This window comes from Podarcis pityusensis (assembly GCF_964106645.2).
Source record: "Podarcis pityusensis genome assembly, chromosome: 2".
Taxonomy (NCBI): Eukaryota; Metazoa; Chordata; class Lepidosauria; order Squamata; family Lacertidae; genus Podarcis; species Podarcis pityusensis.
Window position 1 is genome coordinate 34713371 of NC_138029.1, and position 24551 is coordinate 34737921.

Consider the following 24551-nt stretch of genomic DNA (forward strand, 5'->3'; position numbering starts at 1 on the left):
AATTGTTATGCTGTCTTCCTGAGAGAGAGCTAAGTGTATCTCATCAAAAATAGAGACTGTTTTATTTCATTTTTTTAAAAAAGTACATTTTTCTGTTTCTGGGAAATATCTGACCAGTATTTAGACCAAATTAAGAGGACAGAGGGAAGAATTGCCTCAAAGTGCCTGGTTTCCATTCAATGTGGTCTTCCCTCTTCATGTCAGTTCTCTGAGGTGCCTATAGCCTACCTCCCCTTGCAAGAGCTTTCAAGAGTGGCCTTTTTAATGTTTGACTTGGACCTGCTTGTGCAATGACATCATAACCAGAGTGCTTAGCTCCCCCCTCCCTTGTAGTTTGAACTGTGATGTCACATAGCAAATTCAGACCCCATGAAAGACTGTAAACTGACAGGAACTCAATATGAGTTGCTGTTTTGGACCAAGAAAAGAACAACGTAAAACCTTTAGCCACTGGAGCTAGCTGAGGGATCTGTTAGTAGGTAGAACAGTTGCTATTAGCACCTACGGGTTGCTAATTTTTGCCAGATGGTACTTAATGTTACAGAGTGCCACAACTGACTTTGTATCACAGCTGAACAGGTGAGTGTGGGAAATATGTTTCACTGATAAAAATCCATCTGTTTGTAGAATTATAGGGTCACAAAGGTAGGGACGGAAGGAACAGAAATAATCCAGCCAAGACTCCTGTACCGAGTAGGTTCTTTCCACATAGTTTTAACCCAGATTATCCCAGATCTTCTGGGGGTTTTTTTGTGCTACAACACAAAATCCAAAAGTTGTGTCTACTGTTCCTGCAGGATTCACTGTGCCAGTCTTGCCTCCTTCTTAGACTAGCTCTCTCCTGAGTGTGACTGAATGATGCAGTCTCACCCACTGAAGACTCGTAACAGGTTTAACCATCTGCAAAGAACACTACCTATTGCCTCTCAACATGAGGACGCCATTGTCTTTTAACAGGAATTACAACCGCCAATTACCGGAAATTGGTTGTAGTAACTTAAGTAAAGAAAAGTTTGAGCAACTAAAACTTTGCCCACAGTCAATTAGGCAAGACATTTAAACATTTTGTTTACTTTTAGTGCACTCTGCAATATCTTCAAAGACACACTTTTTTATTCTAAAATGTTATTTTCTTAGCTCTATGCAAATGTGCATGTTTAACCAGTCAATTAAAAACCATTTGTTTCAACTACTGTGGGTTTTTTTTATATATTAAAAAAACAGGTGGCAGCCCAACTTTTCCTAGGGTTTTGTGCAACTACAAGCACTAGCTGAATCTCAGCCAAAAAAGAAAGTGTTATTATGAAGAAAGCTAGCTTGCTTTTCCTTGAGGACAACATTGTGTGTCCGATATGCCTCGAGGTGTTCAGAGACCCCGTCACCACAGCCTGCGGACACAACTTCTGCATGGACTGTTTGCAGGATTACTGGGACCACCAAGCCCTGGTTGGGGATTGCCCCTACTGCCCTCAGTGTCGTGAGCCTTTCAGTTCGAGGCCTCAATTGCGCAAAAACACAACCCTGGGAGAAATCGCCACGAGGTTCGCACGGGAAGAAGCCCAAGGGTCAAGGAAGCTGGCAGGTCAGAGGGAGGTTTTGTGTGACTTCTGCTCCCCCAGGAAGATGAAGGCTGTCAAGTCCTGCCTGCAATGCATGGCTTCCTTGTGCGAAAACCACATCCGTTCCCACTATGAAGACAACGCCTTCAGGAACCATCAGCTGATAAAACCTCTCAATGACCTGAAGGCTAATATGTGCTTGAAACATCACAGACTCCTGGAGCTGTTCTGCAGAATCGAAGGGAAATTCATCTGCCACATCTGTGTTCGGGAAGAGCACAAGAATCATGACGCCATCTCTCTGAAGGACGACAGGAGCAAGAAAGAAGTGAGTAGTATCATGCCATCCTATAAAGTCAGCAGTTAGTTTTCCTGGAATGCAACTTTCAAAAGAGGAAAACTGGTGCCAGGTCAGTAGAATCATAGAATCATAGAGTTGGAAGAGACCACAAGGGCCATCGAGTCCAACCCCCTGCCAATAGTCCCTGTACTATAGCCCCCTGTACTATAGTCCCCTCTCCTAAACGATTCCTATCAACATCTTTTTGAGATCGTGCGTGTGGCTACCTTCACCCCTCTTGGTTGGCAACTGGGGGAGGGGAGGCAGCGTCACTTCCCACTGGGTCAGGTTGGGATTTCAGTAGCACAGACCATCTCCCATTTTACCCTATTTCTCTTATTTCTATTCATCACTTTTCTTTCCATTGGTAGGCGCTAGAGATGGGATGGCCCAGGGGAAAAAAAACTCTTAACAATTCAGAGGGAGAATTTGCTTTCCTCCCAACGCCTTTTGTTTTGTTTCCCTCCCCCCCAAGGACAAAAATTGGAATATGACATGTGAAAAGGTATAGAAGTTTGTTTAAACTTGGGTAAATCCTCAGTTTTTAGAACTCCAGGATAAATAGGACAAATATAGAGAAGCAGAAACTGATAGTATTAGCTAAAAAATGAGACTGATAAAAATGTATATAGTATCAATTTAGTCTTAGTTCCCACCTATCTCTCTTTCGGGTTTTTTGTTTGTGTGTGGGGTTTTTTTGGGGGGGTGTTGGAAAATGAGAGATTTACAGTGGTACCTTGGGTTACAGACGCTTCAGGTTACAGACTCCGCTAACCCAGAAATAGTACCTCGGGTTCAGAACTTTGCTTCAGGATGAGACAAGAAATTGCGGCGCAGCAGCAGTGGGAGGCCCCATTAGCTAAAGTGGTACCTCAGGTTAAGAACCGTTTCAGGTTAAGAATGGAACTCCAGAATAAATTAAGTTCTTAACCCGAAGTATCACTGTATATCTGTTTGACACTGTTGAGGACTAGAGAAGATATAATAATTCTCAGAATACATACTTTTTTTTCTATAACAATGACGCTTTATCCTGTTTTTATTGTTTTTTGCCTATTCATAACTTGGAAAACGAAAGAGATGATGTGCTTTAATGTTACTGACATGTTAATATGTTGCTTGCTATAATGTGCCCTATGACATAGGGTGGGATATAACTTTTAAATATAAATAAATAATAAAATGATGAGCCCAAGTGTTATATATATATATATATATATATATATGAAGCTATGTAGACCTGGTGAACTATACATTAGACATATCAGCTATGAGGTTAAAATGTTGTTTGTATTTGTGATATATGGCTTGTACCTGTATGTACTTTTCTTTCACATCCTTTATATCTTCTAAAAGGAGAAACAGTCACATTAGGAGTGATTTTTTTTCAAGCAAGCTAGCAGAAGACGAGTGAGCCCATCAACTTGCCATTGCAACAAAAGCAGTGAACCAGTTCATACTGACACCAAGATTGTTATGCCTTGTTTTATTTTGAGTTTGCTTGCCCTTGAGATTGTGCAATTTGGACAAAGTTGGTTAGAAGCTGAACAAAAGGGTTCAGCTGAGGACAGCACCCTATCCGGTCACACCCAGTTTCATAAGAAAAGAAAAAATTGAAAACTGAGATAAGAACTTCCCTGCCTATTAAGATAATCAGGTGAGGCTTTTCTAAATACCCCACATGATTAACCCCCATTCTTGGGCAGAGTGAGGTGACTAGCAGATACTAGAGGCTGTGGATCCTTCTCCTGAGTCTCCTAGCCATTCCCTTCTGTCAGAGAGCACAGTTCTGTGTGCCATGTAGTTTGTCCCGGACCCCTGCTGCCCTCAGGTGTGGGGGGTCATGCTATCCCATCCGTACTATTGAAGTAAAATTCAACTGCCATCCAGTCAGCTTCTCTGGAGGACATCATCTTATCCTTTGCCTCAGGTAGTCATAAGTCTTAAACCAGCCCTGTTGTCCCAAAATCATTGGAGGTACAGTTTGCGATGGAAACTCCCTCGCCTTGGAGGCTTCATTATTTCCCATACTTCAGGTGTTTTGTTCAATGGTTGTCTTTTTTAATTTTACCAGACAACTAGCATGGAATTGTCAAGGCTTCTCAGCACTGCTTTAATGGTGTATTGTTCTGCTGTTCCATATTGTTAGGTGTCAACTGCAAAGGGGATTCAGACATTTAAGCTGGCATATTTTACCTGAGATTTCCCTGCTATTCCAGCTCATGCAACAAATAATCTCTAGGAGACTTGACCGTGGTTTATTGCACCGGTAGTGTTAAATGTTTTTTTAAAAAACTGTTTTTATGGTTATTGCTGTTTTTCCTTTTGTTCCCCCTGTGAATGATGCCATGGCCTTTGGCTAGCGTAATAAAGTTTATGAATGAATATTGTTAGGTTTTGTATGAGGTATTGATATCAGAATTTTAAATTCTTTTTTTTTATTATTGTAAGCTGCATTGAAGACATTTTGCATCAAAAAGCAGTTTGTGAATAAAAAATAGGCTTCCTGAATAATTCCAGCGGCTGTTCATCTAGTCCAGTCCTTTGTAATGTGAGTCCAAACAGGATCTCTTCTATAAAACTGGAAAACACATCCCACACATCTGATTTTTTTTTTTTTAATTGAGCATTGATTATTTATGCTCCACTTTTAAAAGAGGTGTATGTGAAGTCGTCATCCCCAGGCTGCTGCTTCCATGTTCTAATTCTTTCTTTCCCAGGTCGAAGTCAGGAGAGTACAAGCCAACGTGGAAAACCAAGTCTTGATGTTGGCAGCGGACAGTCAGCAACACAGGGGCAGAGTGAACTACCTTGCGGTGAGAAAAGCTTCTGAGGGAAGGGACCGAATCCATGGCACATCCCACAGATCCAGGGGCACTTACTGCCACTCAGTATTGTACCATTCTTCACGTGGGCATGTATTTGCATGTACAGTGGTACCTCGGGTTACAGACACTTCAGGTTACAGACTCCGCTAACCCAGAAATAGTACCTCGGGTTAAGAACTTTGCTTCAGGATGAGAACAGAAATCGCGCGGCGGCAGCGGGAGGCCCCATTAGCTAAAGTGGTACCTCAGGTGAAGAACAGTTTCAGGTTAAGAACAGACCTCCAGAACGAATTAAGTTTTTAACCCGAGGTACCACTATACTGAAGTCAAGTGGTTGACACTTCTTTAGAGCTGGAGGTCAAGGTTTTGCCTAGCCATCCTGAAAGACCCCTAGCAAATGCTAACTTTCTCTGCTATTCCATGGAACATCCCAGGTCCTGTTTGGCTCCCATTCTGTTCTTCTGGCTGACTGAGAGTCTTCCCCTATATACTAATAGCAAACTCATCATCTGAGTATGAATTCTTATGTAGCCAAAGTGGTAACATTCATGCATAGGAATGAGCTATCAGTAGACTCAGGGCTTGCAGATGTACAAAACAATGTATTTTGGGGGACACCTGCTTTAGATCACAAACTGCATCGTTTGAAGACCTAACAACATGGTTGCTTCAAGGAACTGCTGTGCAGTTGAGGCTGTCGGTCCTACAAGCGACATGTTGCTGCTTCTTTTCTTTTTTAGAAAATGTGTCCAGCTTTTATTGTGAAGGACTATCTGATAAATAAAGCAGCTAAACAGCACTGAAAGGGACCACAATACAATACAATACATACAGACATCCCAGCGCAAACAGGAATAGGGTTTCCTGTGGTTGGTGAGCTCTGCTTTCTTCTGACTACCTCTCCTCAAATTACACACATAGGCCCTCCAGACTGAAAGCTGATTCCCTTTGTTTCCTTTCCCTCTTCACCACCACATTTCAGGTGGACAATCCTCTTTCAAAGGAAAAAATGAAAAGAAAAGAAAGCACAACAAGCAAGTTAGCCTGCTTCTTTGGTGCCTTATTTTCTTTTATCGATAGCAGGACTCTCTTAACTTGAAAGGGTGCTCTCAGGAGGAAGACAAAGTTGGGAGCATGAACCCAATTAGCAGTGTGTGCGCAGTACTTTTGCTAGAAACCAGCAGAACCAATTGCTCCTTATTTATTTATGGTTCCATAGCAGCTTTGCCACTTTAAAAATGTGTGTCTGCACCTACCCTGAGAATTTCACAAAGGAGTATTAAATGAACACATAAGAAGATAAGGAGAGCCCTAGTGAATCAGGTCCAAGGCCCACCTAATCCAACATTCAACAGTGGCCAAACAGATGCCTAGGGTGAGTCCATGTTATGTACTGAGTTGAATAGGATCCAAACTGTAGCAGTCTGATTGGTCCTAGAACAATAGGATCCAAAAGGCAGCAGTCTGATTGGTCCTAGAACAATAGGATTCAGAATGCAGCAGTCTGATTGGTCCTAGAACAATGCAGCAGTATGATTGGTTGGCAGGAACCACCCAATCCTGCTCCAGATAGAAGTGAATCCACAACCTGATTGGCTTACAGTAGAATTCCAGAATTAGCCAATCATGTGCAGCCCATTGTGTAAATAATGTATATAAAGCAGATACTGTGAGGGGACATTCATTCATTCCTCCTCACCACTATGAGCTGAATAAAGAGCATGAAATCACTTTGCGACTCTGAGTATATTTCACTGGCGACGAAGGTGGGATCCCGCTGAGCTGACTGCCACACACAGCACCGCAGCACCGCCAACTGCCGCACCGCTGCCTCGCACCGTGTATCCAGGCTTCAGCTCCGGGGCACAAGGAACTCAGAATGGCAGCCAACAGCAGCTTCTCGCCATTCAACCCAGCATCTGGAGACTGGGAAGCGTACGCCTCCCGTTTCACCTTCCTCCTAGAAGCCAAAGGGGTCACCGACGAAGAAGACGCCAAGAAGAGGGCGATATTCTTCAGCGTCTGCGGAGAGGAGACGTTTGAAATCGCCCGGGCTCTCCTTGCGCCTGAAGACGTCGCTACTGTTCCATACAAAACAATAATGGAACAGCTGAAGGGGCACTTTTCGCCGCAGCCCTCAGTGGTGGCTCGTCGAAATGCCTTCTACGCAAAGCGGCAAGCCCCTGGGGAAACCATAACTGGGTTTGTGACCTCTCTCCGCCAAGCCGCCCGGTTCTGCAACTTCTCAGAGCTGGAGAACATGCTTCGTGACCGCCTCGTCGGTGGCCTGAAGGATGAGAAGCTGCAACGACGCCTCTACGCTAAGAAGGACCTAACGTTCCAGGTCGCTCTGGAGGAGGCCCTGGCAACAGAAGCTGCCGAGAGGTCGACCCAAGAGGCACGGCCGAGCCTGCCATCCCAACCGAGGGTCCACCATGAAGACCTCACCGACGACTCAGGATCCGACAGGGAGGAGGTGCACCGAGTACAGCAGCGCACTCAAGCAGCGCACAGACCACAGCTGCCTCGACGAGAAGGAGGGAACTGCGCAAGCTGCGGGGAGAGTCACGAGAGGAGGACCTGCCGTTTCCGCAACGCAGAGTGCAGGCAGTGCAGAAAATCGGGACACATCGCCCGGGTGTGTCGGGCTCGGCCCACCCGACACCAGGCATCAGATGACCAATCCAAGAGCCCCAGGTCCCGGGGCCCAACGCACCAAGGCAACTCGACGGAGCTCACGGACTTCCAGGTATACCAGTTGCCCCACCCCAACGTAGAGAAAATTTATGTAGAGGTACAGATAGAGGGGGCCCCATGCCGCATGGAGCTTGACACGGGTTCAACTCTATCCATAATCTCGGCAAGGACCTTAAGGAAACTGTGTCCCACTGGGGGTCCCAAACTCAGGCCGGCCCCATTCACCCTCCGGGACTTCCAGAAACGTAAGGTCCCCACAATGGGGGTGGGGACCTTCAGGGTGCAATACCGAGGGCGGACGCGGCAACTGGACTTGCTTGTGGTCAAGGGCCCCTACATTAGCTTACTGGGATTGGCATGGTTTGGACCACTGGGGCTAGCTGTCACCGGGGTGAACCACACTAGCTTACAAGTGGACGTGGACGCCATATGCAAGGAATTTCCAGGGGTTTTCGATGGGAAATTGGGACAGTATACGGGCCCCCCCATTGCGCTACAGCTTGACCCCGCAGTACGACCGGTCAGGCTCAAGGCCCGCCGGGTCCCGTTCGCCTTGAAACCCCGTATAGACGAGGAATTGGACCGACTCGTAGAGCAAGGAGTGCTGGAGCCGGTGCCTAATGCTCCCTGGGAAACCCCAATCGTCACACCCGTCAAGCCTAATGGTTCGGTCCGCATCTGCGCAGACTACAAATGTACCATAAACAAGGCCCTCACGGCCCACGCATACCCAGTGCCAGTGGTCAGCCATGTCCTTGCCACCCTGGCTGGGTCGAAAATTTTTGGCAAGCTGGACTTGGCCCAAGCATATCAACAGCTGCCAGTAGATGAGGCCACAGTAGAGGCACAGACGATTGTGACGCACAGAGGAGCGTTCAGGGTAAAGCGGCTGCAATTCGGTGTCAGCGTGGCACCAGGCATATTCCAGAATATAATGGACTCTCTCCTTAAAGGGATTCCTGGCGTCACCCCCTTCTTCGATGATGTGTTGATTGCCGGCCCCACACCAGAGGAGTTTGAGGACCGCCTCCGCACCGTTCTGCACCGTTTCCAGACGGCGGGTCTCAAGGTGAAGCGGGAAAAATGTCTACTAGGAGTGCCTCAGGTGGACTTTCTGGGATTTATGGTGGACGCAGAAGGGGTCCACCCGACTGGGGACAAGGTACGGGCCATTTGTGATGCCCCAGCGCCCAAGAGCAAGACTGAACTTCAGGCCTTCTTGGGACTATTGAACTTTTACCATTCCTTCCTTCCCCACAAGGCGGCGGTAGCGGAGCCCCTACACAGACTCCTGGACAAGCGGGCCCCTTGGGTGTGGGGCCAGCGCCAGGAGGCCGCATTCCAGGCAGTCAAGGACTTGCTTGTCTCAAACTCGGTCTTGGCACACTTCGACGAGAGGCTGCCGGTGGTGCTAGCATGCGACGCCTCACCCTATGGCATTGGAGCTGTCCTGGGGCACCAACTCCCGGATGGAAGAGAGGTACCGGTGGCGTACTTTTCCCAGACACTCAACACAACCGAGCGGAACTACTCGCAAATCGACAAGGAGGGTCTGGCAATCGTAAAGGGAGTAAAAAAATTCCATGATTTCTTGTACGGGCGGCCCTTCACCGTGGTGACTGACCACAAGCCGTTGCTTGGCTTGTTTGCCCCCGAAAAGCAGACCCCCCAAGTGCTGTCTCCTCGCGTCCTCAGGTGGTCAATTTTCCTTGCCAGCTACCAGTATGCACTGATTCACCGACCTGGGAAGGCGATGGGCCATGCGGACGCCCTCAGCAGGCTACCACTACCGGAAACAGGCCCTGACCCAGCACCTGCACAAGAGGTTATGAGCCTGGAGCTGCTTCCCGACCGCCCCATTCAGGCACAAGAAGTTGCACACCATTCCAAGAAAGATAGGGTCATCTCCCGGGTCCTGGACTGGGTGTGGAGGGGATGGCCCAGCAGCAGCCCCGGGCCAGAATTCGCCGGCTACACAACCCGCAAACATGAACTGTCGGCCCACAAGGGGTGCCTGTTATGGGGAAGCAGAGTCGTTGTTCCCCAGCCCCTCTGCAAAAGGGTCCTCACAGCCCTACACGAGACACATCCAGGGGTAGTAAGAATGAAGGCCCTTGCCAGGAGTTATGTGTGGTGGCCGGGGATCGATGGAGAGATAGAGGCCTGGGTCAAACACTGCCAGGCCTGCCAAGAATCCCGCCCAGATCCCCCAAGGGCCCCAGTCCAGTCCTGGGAGTCCGCCCGAGCACCATGGTCACGCCTGCATGTGGATTTCGCTGGCCCCTTTCAGGGGAAAACATTCTTCATAGTGGTGGACTCCTACACCAAATGGCTGGAAGTCGCACTGGTACCGTCCACTTCCACGTCCGCAGCCATCCGGGTACTACGCAGGCTGTTTGCAACCCACGGGCTCCCTGACACTCTCGTCTCAGACAACGGGACTGCATTTACGTCAGGAGAATTCCAAACCTTCACAGCGCAGAACGCCATCCGCCACATCCGTTCGGCGCCGTTCCACCCTGCCACCAATGGCCAAGCAGAACGCATGGTGCGGACCACCAAGGACACCCTTCGCCGCATGACGCAAGGGGACTGGGAGTACCGCCTTGCCACATTCCTTCTAGCACAGCACAGCACCCCCAGCTCAACGACTGGCCGGAGCCCCGCTGAACTACTAATGGGTCGGCGCCTTGCAATCAGATTGGACCGCCTTCACCCCGATAGAGCTCAGGATGAGGTAGTGGTGGGGGAAGGCAGGAACCCCCGGACCTTCGAGGCCCAGGACCCAGTGTACGCAAAGAATTTTGGGGCAGGCCCAGCATGGGTACCCGCCACAATCACCAGGGTCACTGGCCCCGTGTCGTACGAGGTGCTAACGGATGGGGGGCAATGCTGGCGCCGCCACTGCGACCAGATACGGCGACGATTCCCGGGAGAAAACCAGGAGGAGGACAGGTCAGAGGAGTCCCAAGGGAACAGCGGGGCAGTGAGGCCCATAGAGCAGGAGGGGCCAGCAGGAGAGGCAGAATCAGTAAATACAGAGAGGACCCGTGAGGCCGAAAGGACACCGGAACCAGAACCACGACTGAGCGAGCCGGTTGCACCAGACCAAACAGCCGCATCACAGCCAGCATCCTTGGAACACGAGCCAGAACCCGGAGCCCGGACCAGGGAACACCCCAGGCCACAACGCACACGTAGGCCGCCGGCATACCTTGAGGACTATGAATGCGACCTCCCGGGCAGGACTGGAACTTAGAGGGGAGGGGTGTTATGTACTGAGTTGAATAGGATCCAAACTGTAGCAGTCTGATTGGTCCTAGAACAATAGGATCCAAAAGGCAGCAGTCTGATTGGTCCTAGAACAATAGGATTCAGAATGCAGCAGTCTGATTGGTCCTAGAACAATGCAGCAGTATGATTGGTTGGCAGGAACCACCCAATCCTGCTCCAGATAGAAGTGAATCCACAACCTGATTGGCTTACAGTAGAATTCCAGAATTAGCCAATCATGTGCAGCCCATTGTGTAAATAATGTATATAAAGCAGATACTGTGAGGGGACATTCATTCATTCCTCCTCACCACTATGAGCTGAATAAAGAGCATGAAATCACTTTGCGACTCTGAGTATATTTCAGTCCACAAGCAGGACATGAGCACAATAGGACTCTCCCGCATGCAATCCCCAGTCACTAAGTGAAATATACTCCGAGTCGAGAGTGCATTTCATGCTCTTTATTCAGCTCATACTGGTGAGAAGGAATGGAAGTTCCCCCAGAATGTCTGCTTTATATACATTATCTACACCATGGGCCCCACGTGATTGGCTAATTCCAGGATTCATCTGTAAGCCAATCAGGTTGCGGATTCACTTTCACCTGGAGCTGGATTGGGTGGCTCCTGTGGATCGATCAGACTGCTGCATTCTGAATCCTATTGTTCTAGGACCAATCAGACTGCTGCCTTTTGGATGCTATTCAACTCAGTACATAACACTAGGATTCACAGGCATCACGGCAATACATAGCCATCATGACTAGCAGCCATCAGTAGCCTTATCTTCCATGGATTTCTCAAATCCACTTTTAATGCTGCCCAAGTCAATGCTACATCCTGTGGTAGCAACTTCCATACTTTAAACAATGGTAGGTGAAAATGTGATGTGCTTGGCATTGCCTTTTCCTTTCAGAAAGTAGTGAAGACGGCCCGAGACGAAGTGAATAGGGCCTTTGCCGAGGCGATGAAAGAGCTCAAGCGACTGCAGAACAAGGTGATGGACTTTATAGATGAAGAAGAAAGATCGGCCTTAGTTGGAATGGGGAATTCCATTCAGCACAGTCAAGAGCAGCTGATTGATCTCCAGAAGCAGAATTACTGGCTGACAGGTCTCATGGAAGACCCAAGTGACCATCAGTTTCTGCAGGTAGAGTCCACACTGTAATTGGAGCACAGTCAAGACCAGGGAATCATAGAACTGTAGAGTTGGGACCCCGAGGGCCGTCTAGTCCAACCCCCTGTAATGCAGGAATCTCATCTAAAGCATCAATGACAGATGGCCATTCAACCTTCAATGAAGGAGAGTCTACCACCTCCCAAGGGAGTTTAACAGCTCTTACTGTCAGAAAGTTCTTCCTGATGTTTAGTGGACTTGAATCCATTGGTTTGAGTCCTACCTTCTGGAGCAGGATAAAAAAAAGCTTGCTTCCATGTGACAGCCCTTTAGATATTTGAGGATAGCTTTCATATCTCCTCTCCATCTTCTCATTTCCAGGCTAAACATACTCAGCTCCCTTAACTGTTCCTCATAAGGTTTGGTTTCCAGACCCTTGATCATCTTGGTCGCTCTCCTCTGCATGTATTCTAGCTTTGTCAATATCCTTTCTAAATTGTGGTGCCCAGAATTTGACACAGTATCCCAGGTGTGGTCTGACCAAGGCAGAATAGAGTAGTCAATCTTCCCCAACCATGTGTCCACCAGATATTTTAGACTATAACTCCCATCAGCCCCAGACAACATGCTGAGCAACCTGATTCTTCTCAGGCATCTCTTAACCCTTTCTGACCTCTTTTGTCCTTTGAATGGTCGGTGCTTCCTACCATTGTTGCTACCGCCCCACCCATTATTAGCATGAAAGAAAGAGGGTGACTCGTTAAGGATTGTACTGTACTGGGTGAAATTCCTCTACCACATATTCCTCTTTACTCTGCTGGGAAGTGTGCCAGTACCAAGAGCAAGAGAGTAAGCAAAGGACATTTATTTTCACAAGGGTAGAGCTGGTGCCAGCTTCCATCACCTGCTTATTATTAGATTGTACTTGTTATGTGTTTACAAAATTCTCCCCTGATGCCAGCAGCAGGTCATGTAGCCCCAGTGGATTGGGCAGCAGCTGCCCATCTGAAGCAAGAGACTCCCAACTCCTTATACACTGCCGCTCATAAATGTTTTCACAGGATCACCTGCCTTGATTCTAAAATCTCCAGTGAGGAACAGCAACAAAAACTCCTCTTTTTGCTAAAAACATGCCCAAAGAGTGCGACTTTATTTTTCGTTTGATCAACTGTTTCTCTAAGCCACTAGAGAAATGCAAATAATAAAACAGAGTCTTAAACTGAACACCATGTTATGTGAGCAAATGACCTCTGTACCATTTAAGCCACACTGCAAAGACACAAATGGAATGTAGCGGGAGGAATGGGCCTGTTTGCATAGAGGTGGCATTTAGCCTATAAGGCCATATTTGGCCCATAGCAAAAGAGCAATAAAGCATTCAGTGATATTCCAGTAGCATTATTATATCCTCGTCATGTGCGAGTGTTTGTGCGATCCTTTGAACTGAAGGTAAAGATCTTGGCACTACACCTCCCTTCCCATTTTATCCTCTCAACAACCCTGTGAGGTAGGTTAGGTCTTGAGGGACAGTGACTTGGCCCAAAGTCACTCAGGGAGCTTCATGACTGAGTGGAGCTTTGAGTCCTAGTCTCTTAGGTCTTGGTCCAACACTCTAACCATGAAGCTACACTAGCTCTTATAACATTTCTAACTTTCCTTTCTTCTGTTGTGAAGGCAGAATCAGTTCAGTCTCCCATGCATGCACTGCTCAGACTTGCAGCTGCTTCGTTTGAACACAGTTACTGTACCATGTGCCTTCAGGCCATCATGCCCTGATAGTTATAACCAATTATCCATGTTCCCTTGGATAATTAAAAAGGGGGAAGGTTGTTAACGGGTTGTTGTTTTTTAAAGAAAATTTTCTCAAATATCTCTGGTATTTTCACCACGAAATTCAAAAACCTGATGCATTCAAAACATTAAATAGTCTCCTGTCATGCCTTGCTGTGATGGTGCCCCTTCTGGGCAGAGGGGGAAAGTTGTAGATTCTTCTTCACTGGAGGCACTTAAACAGATTTGTATTTTGCACTGTACATATCCAGCATTGAGCAAAGGACTGGAGTGGATGAATTCTGAGGTCCCTTACAACTCTATGATTGCATGGCCAGCCTGAAAAATATTGGCGCCTGAGGTAAACCATAAAATGGCGCACACACACCCTGCCAGGGAAGAAAGGGTGAGTGAAGATCTACACCAGGAACAAGAGGGGTGAATGAAGATCTACACTGGGATCTGCTGCCCCTGTGGATCCTGCCACCTGAGGTGGTCTCTTCATCTTGCCTCATGGGTGGGCCGGCCCTGGATTCTATACATGTAGTCAGAAAGCCTGCAGGCAAACCAAGATGGTTCCATTTCTGTGATGAGGACATCAAAATTCTCTCTTCCAAAAATGTTTCAGTGAGTTTCAATCTCTTGTTAAAATCTATTTGTTCCCACAGGACTTCCCAAAAATAAGAGTAATGTCGGGTTGCACAGAAGCTTTGATTGGACTGAAGTGTGAGGAGCCCACCAGTTTCGTAGCACTTAAACAGACCCTGAGTGACTTGAAATCCCAAGTGTCCATGTTCGGACTCTGCTTCATCAACAAAGCCCTTCAAAAAGGTGAGTTGGCTCCACAAAAATGCTACAGCTAGAAAGATGCATTCATAGGCTCAAATAATTCTTCAACACATGGTGCTGTCGATTTTTTTTTATTTTACAATATTTTTGTTTCATTTAAGCAAGAACATATGCTTCAATGGCATGCAGTAATATAGAAAGACAATACAACTGAATGAAAATTAAAATTAATCATATGCTGACAAAAATACAAATTTGGGTCATTTCATTCACAATCCTTGGAAAAAGCTGGATCTGTGTACACATTAACGTACACATTGACAACCTGGTGTATGCACAGCCTCTCAGTCCCTTTGTTTCACATTAAGACTCAGAAACCCTTCAGAATGATGCAGCCACATATATAACACTTGCAGTCAAATGCATTGCTCCTTTAACATACCTACAAATCAAATGAGTTTGCGTTGTGGTGTGACCAGGAGAGGGCTTGGAGTCATGATGGATAGCTTTCTGAAAATGTTGATCCAATGTGCCGAAGTTATGCAAAAAGCAAACTCTAAACCAGGGATTGCAGTGAAATGGATTGAAATCTCTTCCTCTCCGTCTAGATCCAGATGCATATAGTTGTAAAATAAACTATATAGCTTAATGCACCCTTAAAAATAGATCATTAAAGACCTTTAAAAATAAACAAATTACATTTATCTAACAAAATACATTACATTAAATCTGTTACATTTGTTACATTAAATCTAACAAAACTAAGAAGCATATTTACCCGGATAGAACCAAACACAAATTAAACAGTGTCTTCTGCATGTGCTGTGGCCAAAATTAGGTTTAGACAAATTCATGGAAGATAAGGCTTTGAGTGGCTATTAGTCACTGAGGGCAAGTTACCAGCAGCAAGAGAGAGCTGTTTTGCTCATGTCATGCTTGTGGGCTTTCCATTAGCATCTGGTTAGTCACTGTAGAAACAGAATGCTAGAATAGATAGATTAGCAAGGCTCTTCTTCTGTCACATCATGGGGTATTGGGGGGGGGGGAGGGGACCGACCAGGCTTTGGGCTATTTGAGAGTGTTGAAGTTGTAGACTGGGTCAGCAGAACCCAGTGTTCTGGTTACCTTTTAATGGACAAGATGTGGCAGCTGTAGAAGAATGAGGAGAGAGACCCCAAAGACGACCCATTTTCTTTTGCTGTGGTGCAGCACCTCCAGTTCTCACAAGCCCATGGTGATCTCTTGGTCTTCCACATGGCAGACATGGGGGAATTATTAGCTCTGCCTTTTGGGGGTATAGTTTGTGGCCAGAAGCACCTCATTGGGTGAGGTGCAGCCATTCAGCTAGCTTCACAGCAGGTGGGTCACTGCTGCCAACTTAGAAGATGGCTGAGAGTGGGGCGGGCGTAGTGCGAACAATGATCCGCCTGCCGGGAAGTTAGCACAGAGGCCCTGCCCCACCCAGCAAGCCGCTTCTCCTTGATGCCCTGTGAGTTTTGCAACAAAACACCACACTAACTTCGAATGTAGGAAGCTCCTATAAGACTCTATCCCTTTGGTATGGATCAAGTTATTCAGGTCTTTAATTTCCCAGCCAATTATACTTGTGTCTAGGATTATTCCCGTAAATGCTGCTGGATTAACAACCACTGGTTGGAACAATATTTTTGTTAGTGTCTGGTGTGCCAAAGAACTGTTGTTGCTTTGCTAAAGTAGATTAAAAAGGTTGTGTTTCTGGAAGGACGAAAACAGGGAATTTTGCCAGATAATGCAGATCAAATAAGTCTCTTACATGAGGGTTAAAAATAAGCTCAAAAATCTGTGTAGTCCACAGCCCTGAGGGCAAGATCTCAAATTTCTGTTTACGTGGCGCCCTGCACAGGCTATGCACACACACACACACACACACACACACACACACACATAACTCCAGGACCTTTTGTCTTTCAGGGATCACAGTGGTGCCTTATGAAGTGATACCAGCTCCCACGGATCGGAAAAGTCTCAGAAAGTGTAGGTGTTGCAATTCCATTTGTCTTCTCATTGTTTTCCTCTGGAGTGCTTTAAAATTTAGCCTGTGCACACAGTACCATTTTATCTGGTGCCAATGTACTCCTATCACTGGTATGTGAAGAAGAGTCCTTGTGACGTTTGCCACAACCCATCTGTATCCTGAGGTTTCTTGAGAAATACTGTTACTTGAGTTGTTTTCCCTCAAGCCAGCTTCCATCACATTTGAGAAAACAAGCCGTGATTAAGCTCAGGGGTGTACATCTGGGACAGCCACTGCCAGGGCTTTTTTTTATCAGTCAAAACTTGCCAGAACTCAGTTCCAGCACCTCTCAGGTGGGCACCATTGCCATTTTAAGAGAACGATGGAGGTGTTCATCATGAGTTCAGTCAATTGGCCTAACTTGTTCATTGTGACTGACCTGGTACTAGCAGCAGTAGCTTAAATTGGATTTTGCATATTTGTAAGGTAAATATAATAGCCACATTAGCAATGTAAGATAGAGGCCAAAGTCTTCTTATTTATTCAGTTCATTTATTTATAAACCACATATTATTTCGCAAAGCGGTATGCAAGCTCAAAACCATACCATACAACAAGACAGAGGTGAAAGTCGGTGAACAAATAAAACACCACATCGTGGCTGGAGTCATGCATCTGAACAGAAGGACCTCCTTTGTGGAGATTTGTCACTGGCACAATCCTGGCTCTTGGATTTGCAAAACACTTCAAGTTGGAGAACTTAAAAAAAAAATTCAGGCATTTCACTTCAAGAACTGAATTTTTTTCAAAGCAAGTGTAGAAGATATCCAAAGAACACTATTTCACAGGGCTGCTGCAAGATTTTCTGTTTCATGTCTTTAACAACAAAAGCATGACAGGTTTGACTTTTCCTATCACTTCATCTCTATTCTGGGAAGTTGCAGAAGTCTTGGATTTCTTGTCCTTCCAGAGGAAGGAAACTTGGAGTAAGTGGTTGCTTACGGGTGTGCCCAGATGCTTACTCACTGTTTGCTTTATCATAATCTTCCTCTTTTGTCCAAGGAGTTAATCCACATCTTATCCGGCGCCCCAATCTATCGAATACCGATTTATAACCCTGACATTTATTGATGTTCAGCATTCTAGAAGGAATAAATTAGCAGAATACAGCAAGGTTAAAAGACACTCTGGAAACAGTAAATACCAATTCCTGAAGTGACCAGCTTTCTCCATTAACTAACACCACCCCTTCTTTCTTGCTACTTAATGCTAGGGCTGCATTGCCTCAACTCAACTAACACAACACAAACTCTCCCTCAAACACTCTCGCATTGGGTAATATTCCATGTTAGCCATACTTACAGCAGACCTGTAGTAAAAGCCCATTAATGTCAGGGCTCATCCGCTTGTCTAATGCCCGCCTCCCATATACAGGCACAAACACAGAATTGGCAAGGGTGGGGGGGGAGAGGAGGAGATGGGTGGAGAGAACTCTTCCCTTTTTGCCCTCCACCTTCACTCACACACAGAGAGACACAGCTATCATTGCCTAGGAATCCTTTACCAAATACTGACCATGTGTTGTATGCTGTGGTCTCTTGGATTCCAAGAAAAGTCTGGAGGAGAGTTTGAGGAGTTAGTTTGGTTCCCAGTATGTTTTCTGCAAGGTTAGAAAGTCTCAGAGGAGACGCCTACCTGCCCTAACTGACCTCCCATCCTGTTTCTGTCTCTGGTCATCTGCACTAGGACTGACCAAAGCTGGAAACAAGATGAGAGATTCTTAGAATTCAGCACTTTTCCTAAAATCGTAGAATTGTAGAGTTGTAAGGAACCCTGAGGATCATCTAGTACAGTGGTACCTCGGGTTACATACGCTTCAGGTTACATACGCTTCAGGTTACAGACTCCGCTAACCCAGAAATAGTACCTCGGGTTAAGAACTTTGCTTCAGGATGCGAATAGAAATCGTGCTCCAGTGGTGCGGCAGCAGTGGGAGGCCCCATTAGCTAAAGTGGTGCTTCAGGTTAAGAACAGTTTCAGGTTAAGAACGGACCTCCGGAATGAATTAAGTTCTTAACCTGAGGTACCACTGTAGTCCAACCCCCCAGTGATGCTAAGCATTTCATATAATAGACTATTTCACTTAGGCCATTATTATTATTATTATTATTATTATTATTATTATTATTATTACTATTACTATTCCCATATGGCAGATGGGAGGCAGAAATGCTCCATACAAATTCCCACTTCTTACATAAAATATTAGAACACTGCTTTGAGGAGCCATGCAGAAAGTGCTGGACCCAGAATCTCCCAGCACCGTCTCTGAAAAAGTCCAGTCCTAGCTGAAGAGGAAAGGTCAATGTCAGCACCAATCTGTTAAGACCTGCATTAAACCAAATACCAGTCTGTGCTTGCTAGCTGGACGCTGGCCAGTAAAAATAATCACCCGTCATAAAGTTTTGTGTGTTTTGGTTGCCCTAGTTAGCAAGGGGAGCAGAACCGCAGTTATCATCCTTTAACTGAGAGCTAGCAAGAAAGCGACAGTGTCAGGTGACTGCCGCAAGCAGGTGAAAGGCACAGTGTCCTTTGCTGAGGCTGGAGGTGCTTGTGGCTTCCGGCCACTGAGTATGAATAGCAAACCTCAGCCTTTTGTAATCTTCACTGAGAGCCAGTGTGGTGTGGTGGTTAAGAGCGGTAGTCTCATAATCTGGGGAACCGGGTTCGTGTCTCCGCTCCTCCACATGCAGCTGCTGGGTGACCTTGGGTTAGTCACACTTCTCTGAAGTCTCTCAGCCCCACTCACCTCACAGAGTGTTTGTTGTGGGGGAGGAAGGGAAAGGAGAATGTTAGCCGCTTTGAGACTCCTGAAGGGGAGTGAAAGGCGGGATATCAAATCCAAAACTCTTCTTCTTCTTCACTGAACCCTAGTAATGTTGCAGGCAGTATATGGGAGTCTAGCCGTAGCGTCTTCCTGTTGGTATGCTAACAGTGCACCCATGCTTGGTGCCAAACTTTGTGCCCAGGGCCTTGATTCAGCCTTGACAATGGGCCCACCCACCCCAACACCTACCACAACCAGGGCAGGACCCAGATCTGGTTGTGGCAACGGTGCCTGCCGTATGCTTTCTCTGCTGCTGGCGCCACATTGGTGACGGCACCACTTGTCACCCTCTGCCGGGGGGGAGGAGGCTCAAGACATGTTTTAGTGGTGGATGAGTGGTGGCACTTTTTAACAGGAACTGAGCTTGTCTCCCATCCATGACAGTCACCGCCATCTTAAGCTACCCAAACTGCAATGTCCCAGCTGAAAGTTCCTACCCCTAGACATATCCAGACTACAGATCTATGAAATAAATACATTTCATATATCTATGGGCAGAATATTACAGTTTGAGTAACTTAAAACAGTAATATATAGTGGTGCAAATGGCAATGTGCCTGGGTTGAGCCAGTGTGGGCACTTCCAAGCTCCTGGGACCCTCAGCCAGGGCTCAACTTGGCTGGCCACTGGTGCTGAACCCACCAACCCAACAGCTTCCAAGGCCCAGGACATTTTGTTGCCTCAGGTAAAGGACAAGATGTTTCTCCTCCCCGCATTCCACACACTGATGGGCAGGTTAATCTTACAGCACCCTTCACTGCAAAGCAGAGCAGCTTAGGGGGCATAGGGTTAGGCTGTATTACACATGACATGGGTTCAGGAGAAACAGCCGGGTTGTTGCTGCCACTGCTCCCACACCCATCCAAGCCCTCACTGCCTGAAGGGGATGTCCCACTCTGGCTAATGCTAAGGCCTGCTCTGACTAAAGGTGAAGCTCTAGCGGCTTGTGCTTTGCCAGGGGGGGATCCAAGCACACTATCCTGATCCCAGCATAGCAATACTATGAGGGGAGAAGCTGCACAGCCAAATTTCTCCCTCTCGTAAAGAGGAGCACTATCCCAGGTAGAATCTGACAGTTCTACCAACCCCGCAAGAATGATTTAGTCTTTTTGAAAAGGCTAGGGATGCAAGAAGCAGCAACTTTAAACTGTCCCCCAAGCAAATTTCAAACAAAAGAATTCCTGAAGGCTGCCAGCAAACACTGTTTGTTCTTCCATACAAAATAGCTGTGGAAGGGCTGGCTGCCAAGCAGTTCTCAGACCATGTTCAAGGTCTTGTTACTAACATATAAAGCCCTGAACAACTTGGGATCAGGTTATCTGAAAGACCTATAAGAACAGTTAGATAATCTGTGGGAATTTTACTCTCAAAACCACGCCCTATAGAATACCACAGAACGGTTACCTGGAAACAGGTATTTTCCACCATTGTCCCTACATGCTCAGGAATGTCCTCCTCTCTGCCAAATGTGAAGGACCATCCATTAGTTGTGTCAGGTGTCATTTAGGGGCATTATCTTTTTGCCCAGGCTATTCCTGACCTATTAGACTGGACCCTGTTATTGCGTCTTCTTTTTAAAAATACCATTTCACTGATTTTTATGTTTTATCTCTGTTTTTATGATACAGTATGTTTTATTGTTTTTATGATATATTTTTGTAAATGGCTTAAGAGTTTCAAAATATTAAGTGGTTCAGAAATGCTTTAAACATTTATATATATATAAATAAATAGCTGCAGAATAAATTGAACATTAATGTGATCCATCAGGGTCAAACAATTTCTTCCTACCATATTGTCTGTTTGCTTTCTCCTTTCTTCAAAAATTGTTGTGGCTGGACATGGGGTGTTGGCAAGACAAGTATGTCATGAAGCCAAGGCTGCTTCATCCTCAGGATTTAATTAATACTGAAATTTGGGGATGGGAGGGAATTTCCATACAGAAACTGTGAGGCTTCACTTTTGCATACTTTGATGGACTGACTTGTTTTCTTATTTCCACGTGGGTAGCTTTACTAACATCTTCCATTAGTCAGATACAGTTACCTGTGACATGGATCACTTTGCTTGCTACTGTTTTCTGTTTGTCGTGCATATAAATAGTGTAGTGTGGTGTAGCTGGTGGGGTGTAGTGAACAGAGCATTAGACACGAACTAGGTGAAAACCTGGTTTCAAATTCCCTCACTGTCATGGAAGTTTCTCAATGAGTTTATTACCATTTGGAGCAAAGCTCTACTGCTACCACGCTGAGCTCCTTGGAGAAAGACTCATAACATATCTGATAAACAAAAATTTCCAGATTGTTTTGTAGGGTGGTTGATGGGTGGGACTACATGTGGGATAATTCATGGAGGTCCTTGCCTTGGGCAAGAGGCCGGAGTAAGTTTATATTCTGATCACCTCTAGCCTCAGTGACTCTATGATTTTGGAAGCTGTTCAGTCTTGGTCTGCCCACCCTTGTCTACCTTCCTGGAGTGGCTTCTTTTGACATTTCACCCCTTGTTTTGCCTCCCACGAAACAGATTACTGCCTGCTGAATTTTGATGCTAGCACTGCCAACGAAGAACTCTTCCTGTTTAAGGAGACCCACTCGGTGCTGAACATGGGAATCTTGTTGGAGAACTACTCAAAACCCAGCCAAGGATTCAACCACTGGCCACAGCTCTTATGCACCCGCAGCCTATGTGAGGGCTGCCATTACTGGGAGGCTGAGATTTCAAACGCATGGCTGTGTTTGGGAGTCACCTACAGTTACAAGCATAGAACTGAGAAAGCTTGCATGTTGTACCTGCTTGGCAGGAATAGCAATTCATGGTGCTTGGAGTGGGACTCACTGAAGTACTCTGTCTGGCACAACAATATTCAGACTGTGGTGCATGGCAGCTACTATAAGACAATAGGAGTCTTACTAAACTATGCTGCTGGCTCCCTGACTTTCTATGGCATCACCAACACCATGAACCTCATCTACCGTTTCCTCACCATATTCACCGAACCTCTTTACCCAGCTGCTATGGTAAGCAGTGGGGCCTCCATTACTTTGAAACAGCACCCAGACTAGAGAGGCCACAAAAATTATCCCTCTTTAAAGGCCGGGGAGGGCTTTGCTGTAGCTGATAAAATAAACTTCTATCTCATTCCTGCCAAGGTGGGATTCGTTTTTCTTTTTCCAGTCACGTGGCTATAAACAGAAAGCAAATGATACACCTAAATGTGTTTTTCTGTTAGAGAAAAGGATTGCCACAGAGGATCATTTGGAGCAGGGAGGGAAGCCGGCTATGTTACTGGTTCCTTCCTACTTTTTCTTTCTCTTCTTTCTGCCTCTTTTAAATTTTTAAACCATGGTGTTTCTATGGCTGGCGCTTCCTGTGTTTATTTGCATACCTGCTCACATCCTCAGTCTGAAATGAAACAGAATGCCTCTCCTACTATTCCTTTCCCTAAATATGCTGTCCTCAAAGCCTCTTTACATGGCACTTGCTGTGGAGTTGCTTCATAGCCAAGGAAGAGCAATTCTGTACACCTCCAGAAGCATTTATCCCTTTCAGCCAAGCAGCATGTTTACAGAGGGGAAATCCCAGTTAGTGTGCAACGGCATAGGAAATTTCACGGGGAGGGGCTAGCATCTGAAACGTGTCCGTTGGACCCAACTCAAAGGCAGCACTGTTTGCACTTTCATGAGCCACAGACATTCCAGGATCCTCTGTGTGAATACTATGCATTCAGGGGCAAGCCATCATAGGCAGAGCCGAAAGCAAAACAATTTGCCTTGAGAGTTGGTCCCCACCATGTCTTAGATTCAACCTCTGTTTTGAAAAATAAAATCAAATCAGGGTGTAGTGTCACAACTGAGACCCTATCAAAATGCTCACAAGTTCAATCCAGCATGTCAAAAATCCCTGGGAAAGGATCATTCATGATCACTGCACCAGACAATATCACTTGCTTCCTTTCCAGCTTCCCTCAACCCAATGCAGCTTAAAAAAACAACCCCGAGTTAATTGTTTTACAGCTACACTCATGCACGATCTCATTCTCATGAACTGCAGTATGATTATTTGCAGGTACCCAATCCGCCGCCCCCCTCCGAGTCAGTGGCTCTCTTGAAAGGCCTGTCTGTGACTCTGCAAAATAATCCTCTGCAAAACATTGTTCTGAAGAGGCACAGGTGTCTTTCGAACTCTTGGGGACTGGGTGTCCAGCCGGTCCCTTGAGTAGCTGGATTAACTTAACAAGTCATTACAACCACCTGACAGGCTCTTTCAAGTTACAGTTTAGGATCTTTTGATTGTTAATTATCCCTTGCTGGCAGCAGTTGCCAGCAATTCGCCTCGGATGACAGCCTTGGCTGCATCCCAGTGTCTCCATGGCTGCATCTAAGGACACTCACTCCCAAGGCACTCGTAGTGCTACAAAGCAACCCTCAAGTTCACAGCCTTGTTTTCAAGGGTGTAGTCTTCTGGTGCTCAGAAAAAAACCACATTTGTTCACTTCGTTCTGCGTTCACATTTGATGGGTGAGCACTCTTTCTCTGGCTGTTTTCCAAGCAGCATTGCAGAATGAGGTTTCGGAGTTCCCCCTTACCCTGGGCTCCTGAGTGCTTCACAGCTGAAAACTCTACTATTAGCATTTTACGCCTGTGAGAGACCCCTGAGATCAGTATGCAGCACACAATGTATACAATGAGACATGAGAATGGCTGCACATAACCTAAACAGGCCTTCTTCGTGTTATTTCTAGATTCATGTTTGGGGATGTGGAAATCTCAATTTTCATCTTCAAGAAAACTTGAATCCTGCACAGCTCCAGCAGATAAGCAAAAGCTGATGCTCATAATAAAGTTTTGTTTTATTTTTAAAAAAGTAAGGCTTGGCATGCAATTTATGTCCTTGCTAACCAATGTGGGAAATTTTGTTTCAGCTGACTTTCCTCAAATCATCTTAACTCTGTCTGAAAAGCATGGGCTCTCCTGCTCAACAAGAGACACTTTCCAAAATATTTGGCCTGCGGCCATGTAAAGTCTTAGCTGGTACTGTATAACTGAGACTGCTCTTACTTTGTCAACATAATTTACCATATCCCTTGGTGATTTTTTTTTTAAACCAAAACACACACCTTTTCTGAATCCAAAACACTGTACATATCATTGAAAGTTAGGAGTAGCTTTGCAGCAATAAAAGTTGACACTCCCCCAAGTGTTTCAATGGCTCAGTTACATAGTTACATACATTTTTCTGATTTTCCAGTTTTTGTTTCTTTTTAGCAGGGGGCACAGGGCGTGGAGGATGGGCACTC

At 46.1% G+C, this 24551-nt stretch overlaps 1 protein-coding gene across 1 annotated transcript; it reads left to right on the forward strand.

Moving 5' to 3' along the window:
• The first annotated feature begins 367 nt into the window (after nt 1-367).
• Nucleotides 368-22403, forward strand: LOC308470482 (E3 ubiquitin/ISG15 ligase TRIM25-like). The gene is made up of 7 exons (XM_080993841.1): nt 368-579; nt 1225-1887; nt 4620-4715; nt 11616-11849; nt 14255-14417; nt 16326-16388; nt 21779-22403. Exons 2-7 carry the CDS (start codon nt 1303-1305, stop codon nt 22315-22317), a joined length of 1680 nt encoding a protein of 559 aa, XP_080849967.1. The 5' UTR covers nt 368-579; nt 1225-1302; the 3' UTR covers nt 22318-22403.
• The last annotated feature ends 2148 nt before the right edge of the window (nt 22404-24551 follow it).

Bases quoted from the DNA above. Each gene is read 5' to 3' on its own strand.
- LOC308470482 (XM_080993841.1), top strand. From the start codon at position 1,303: ATGAAGAAAGCTAGCTTGCTTTTCCTTGAGGACAACATTGTGTGTCCG. The intron at 1,888-4,619 runs GTGAGTAGTATC...TTTCTTTCCCAG, and splicing joins ACGACAGGAGCAAGAAAGAA to GTCGAAGTCAGGAGAGTACA. The intron at 16,389-21,778 runs GTAGGTGTTGCA...CCCACGAAACAG, and splicing joins TCGGAAAAGTCTCAGAAAGT to ATTACTGCCTGCTGAATTTT.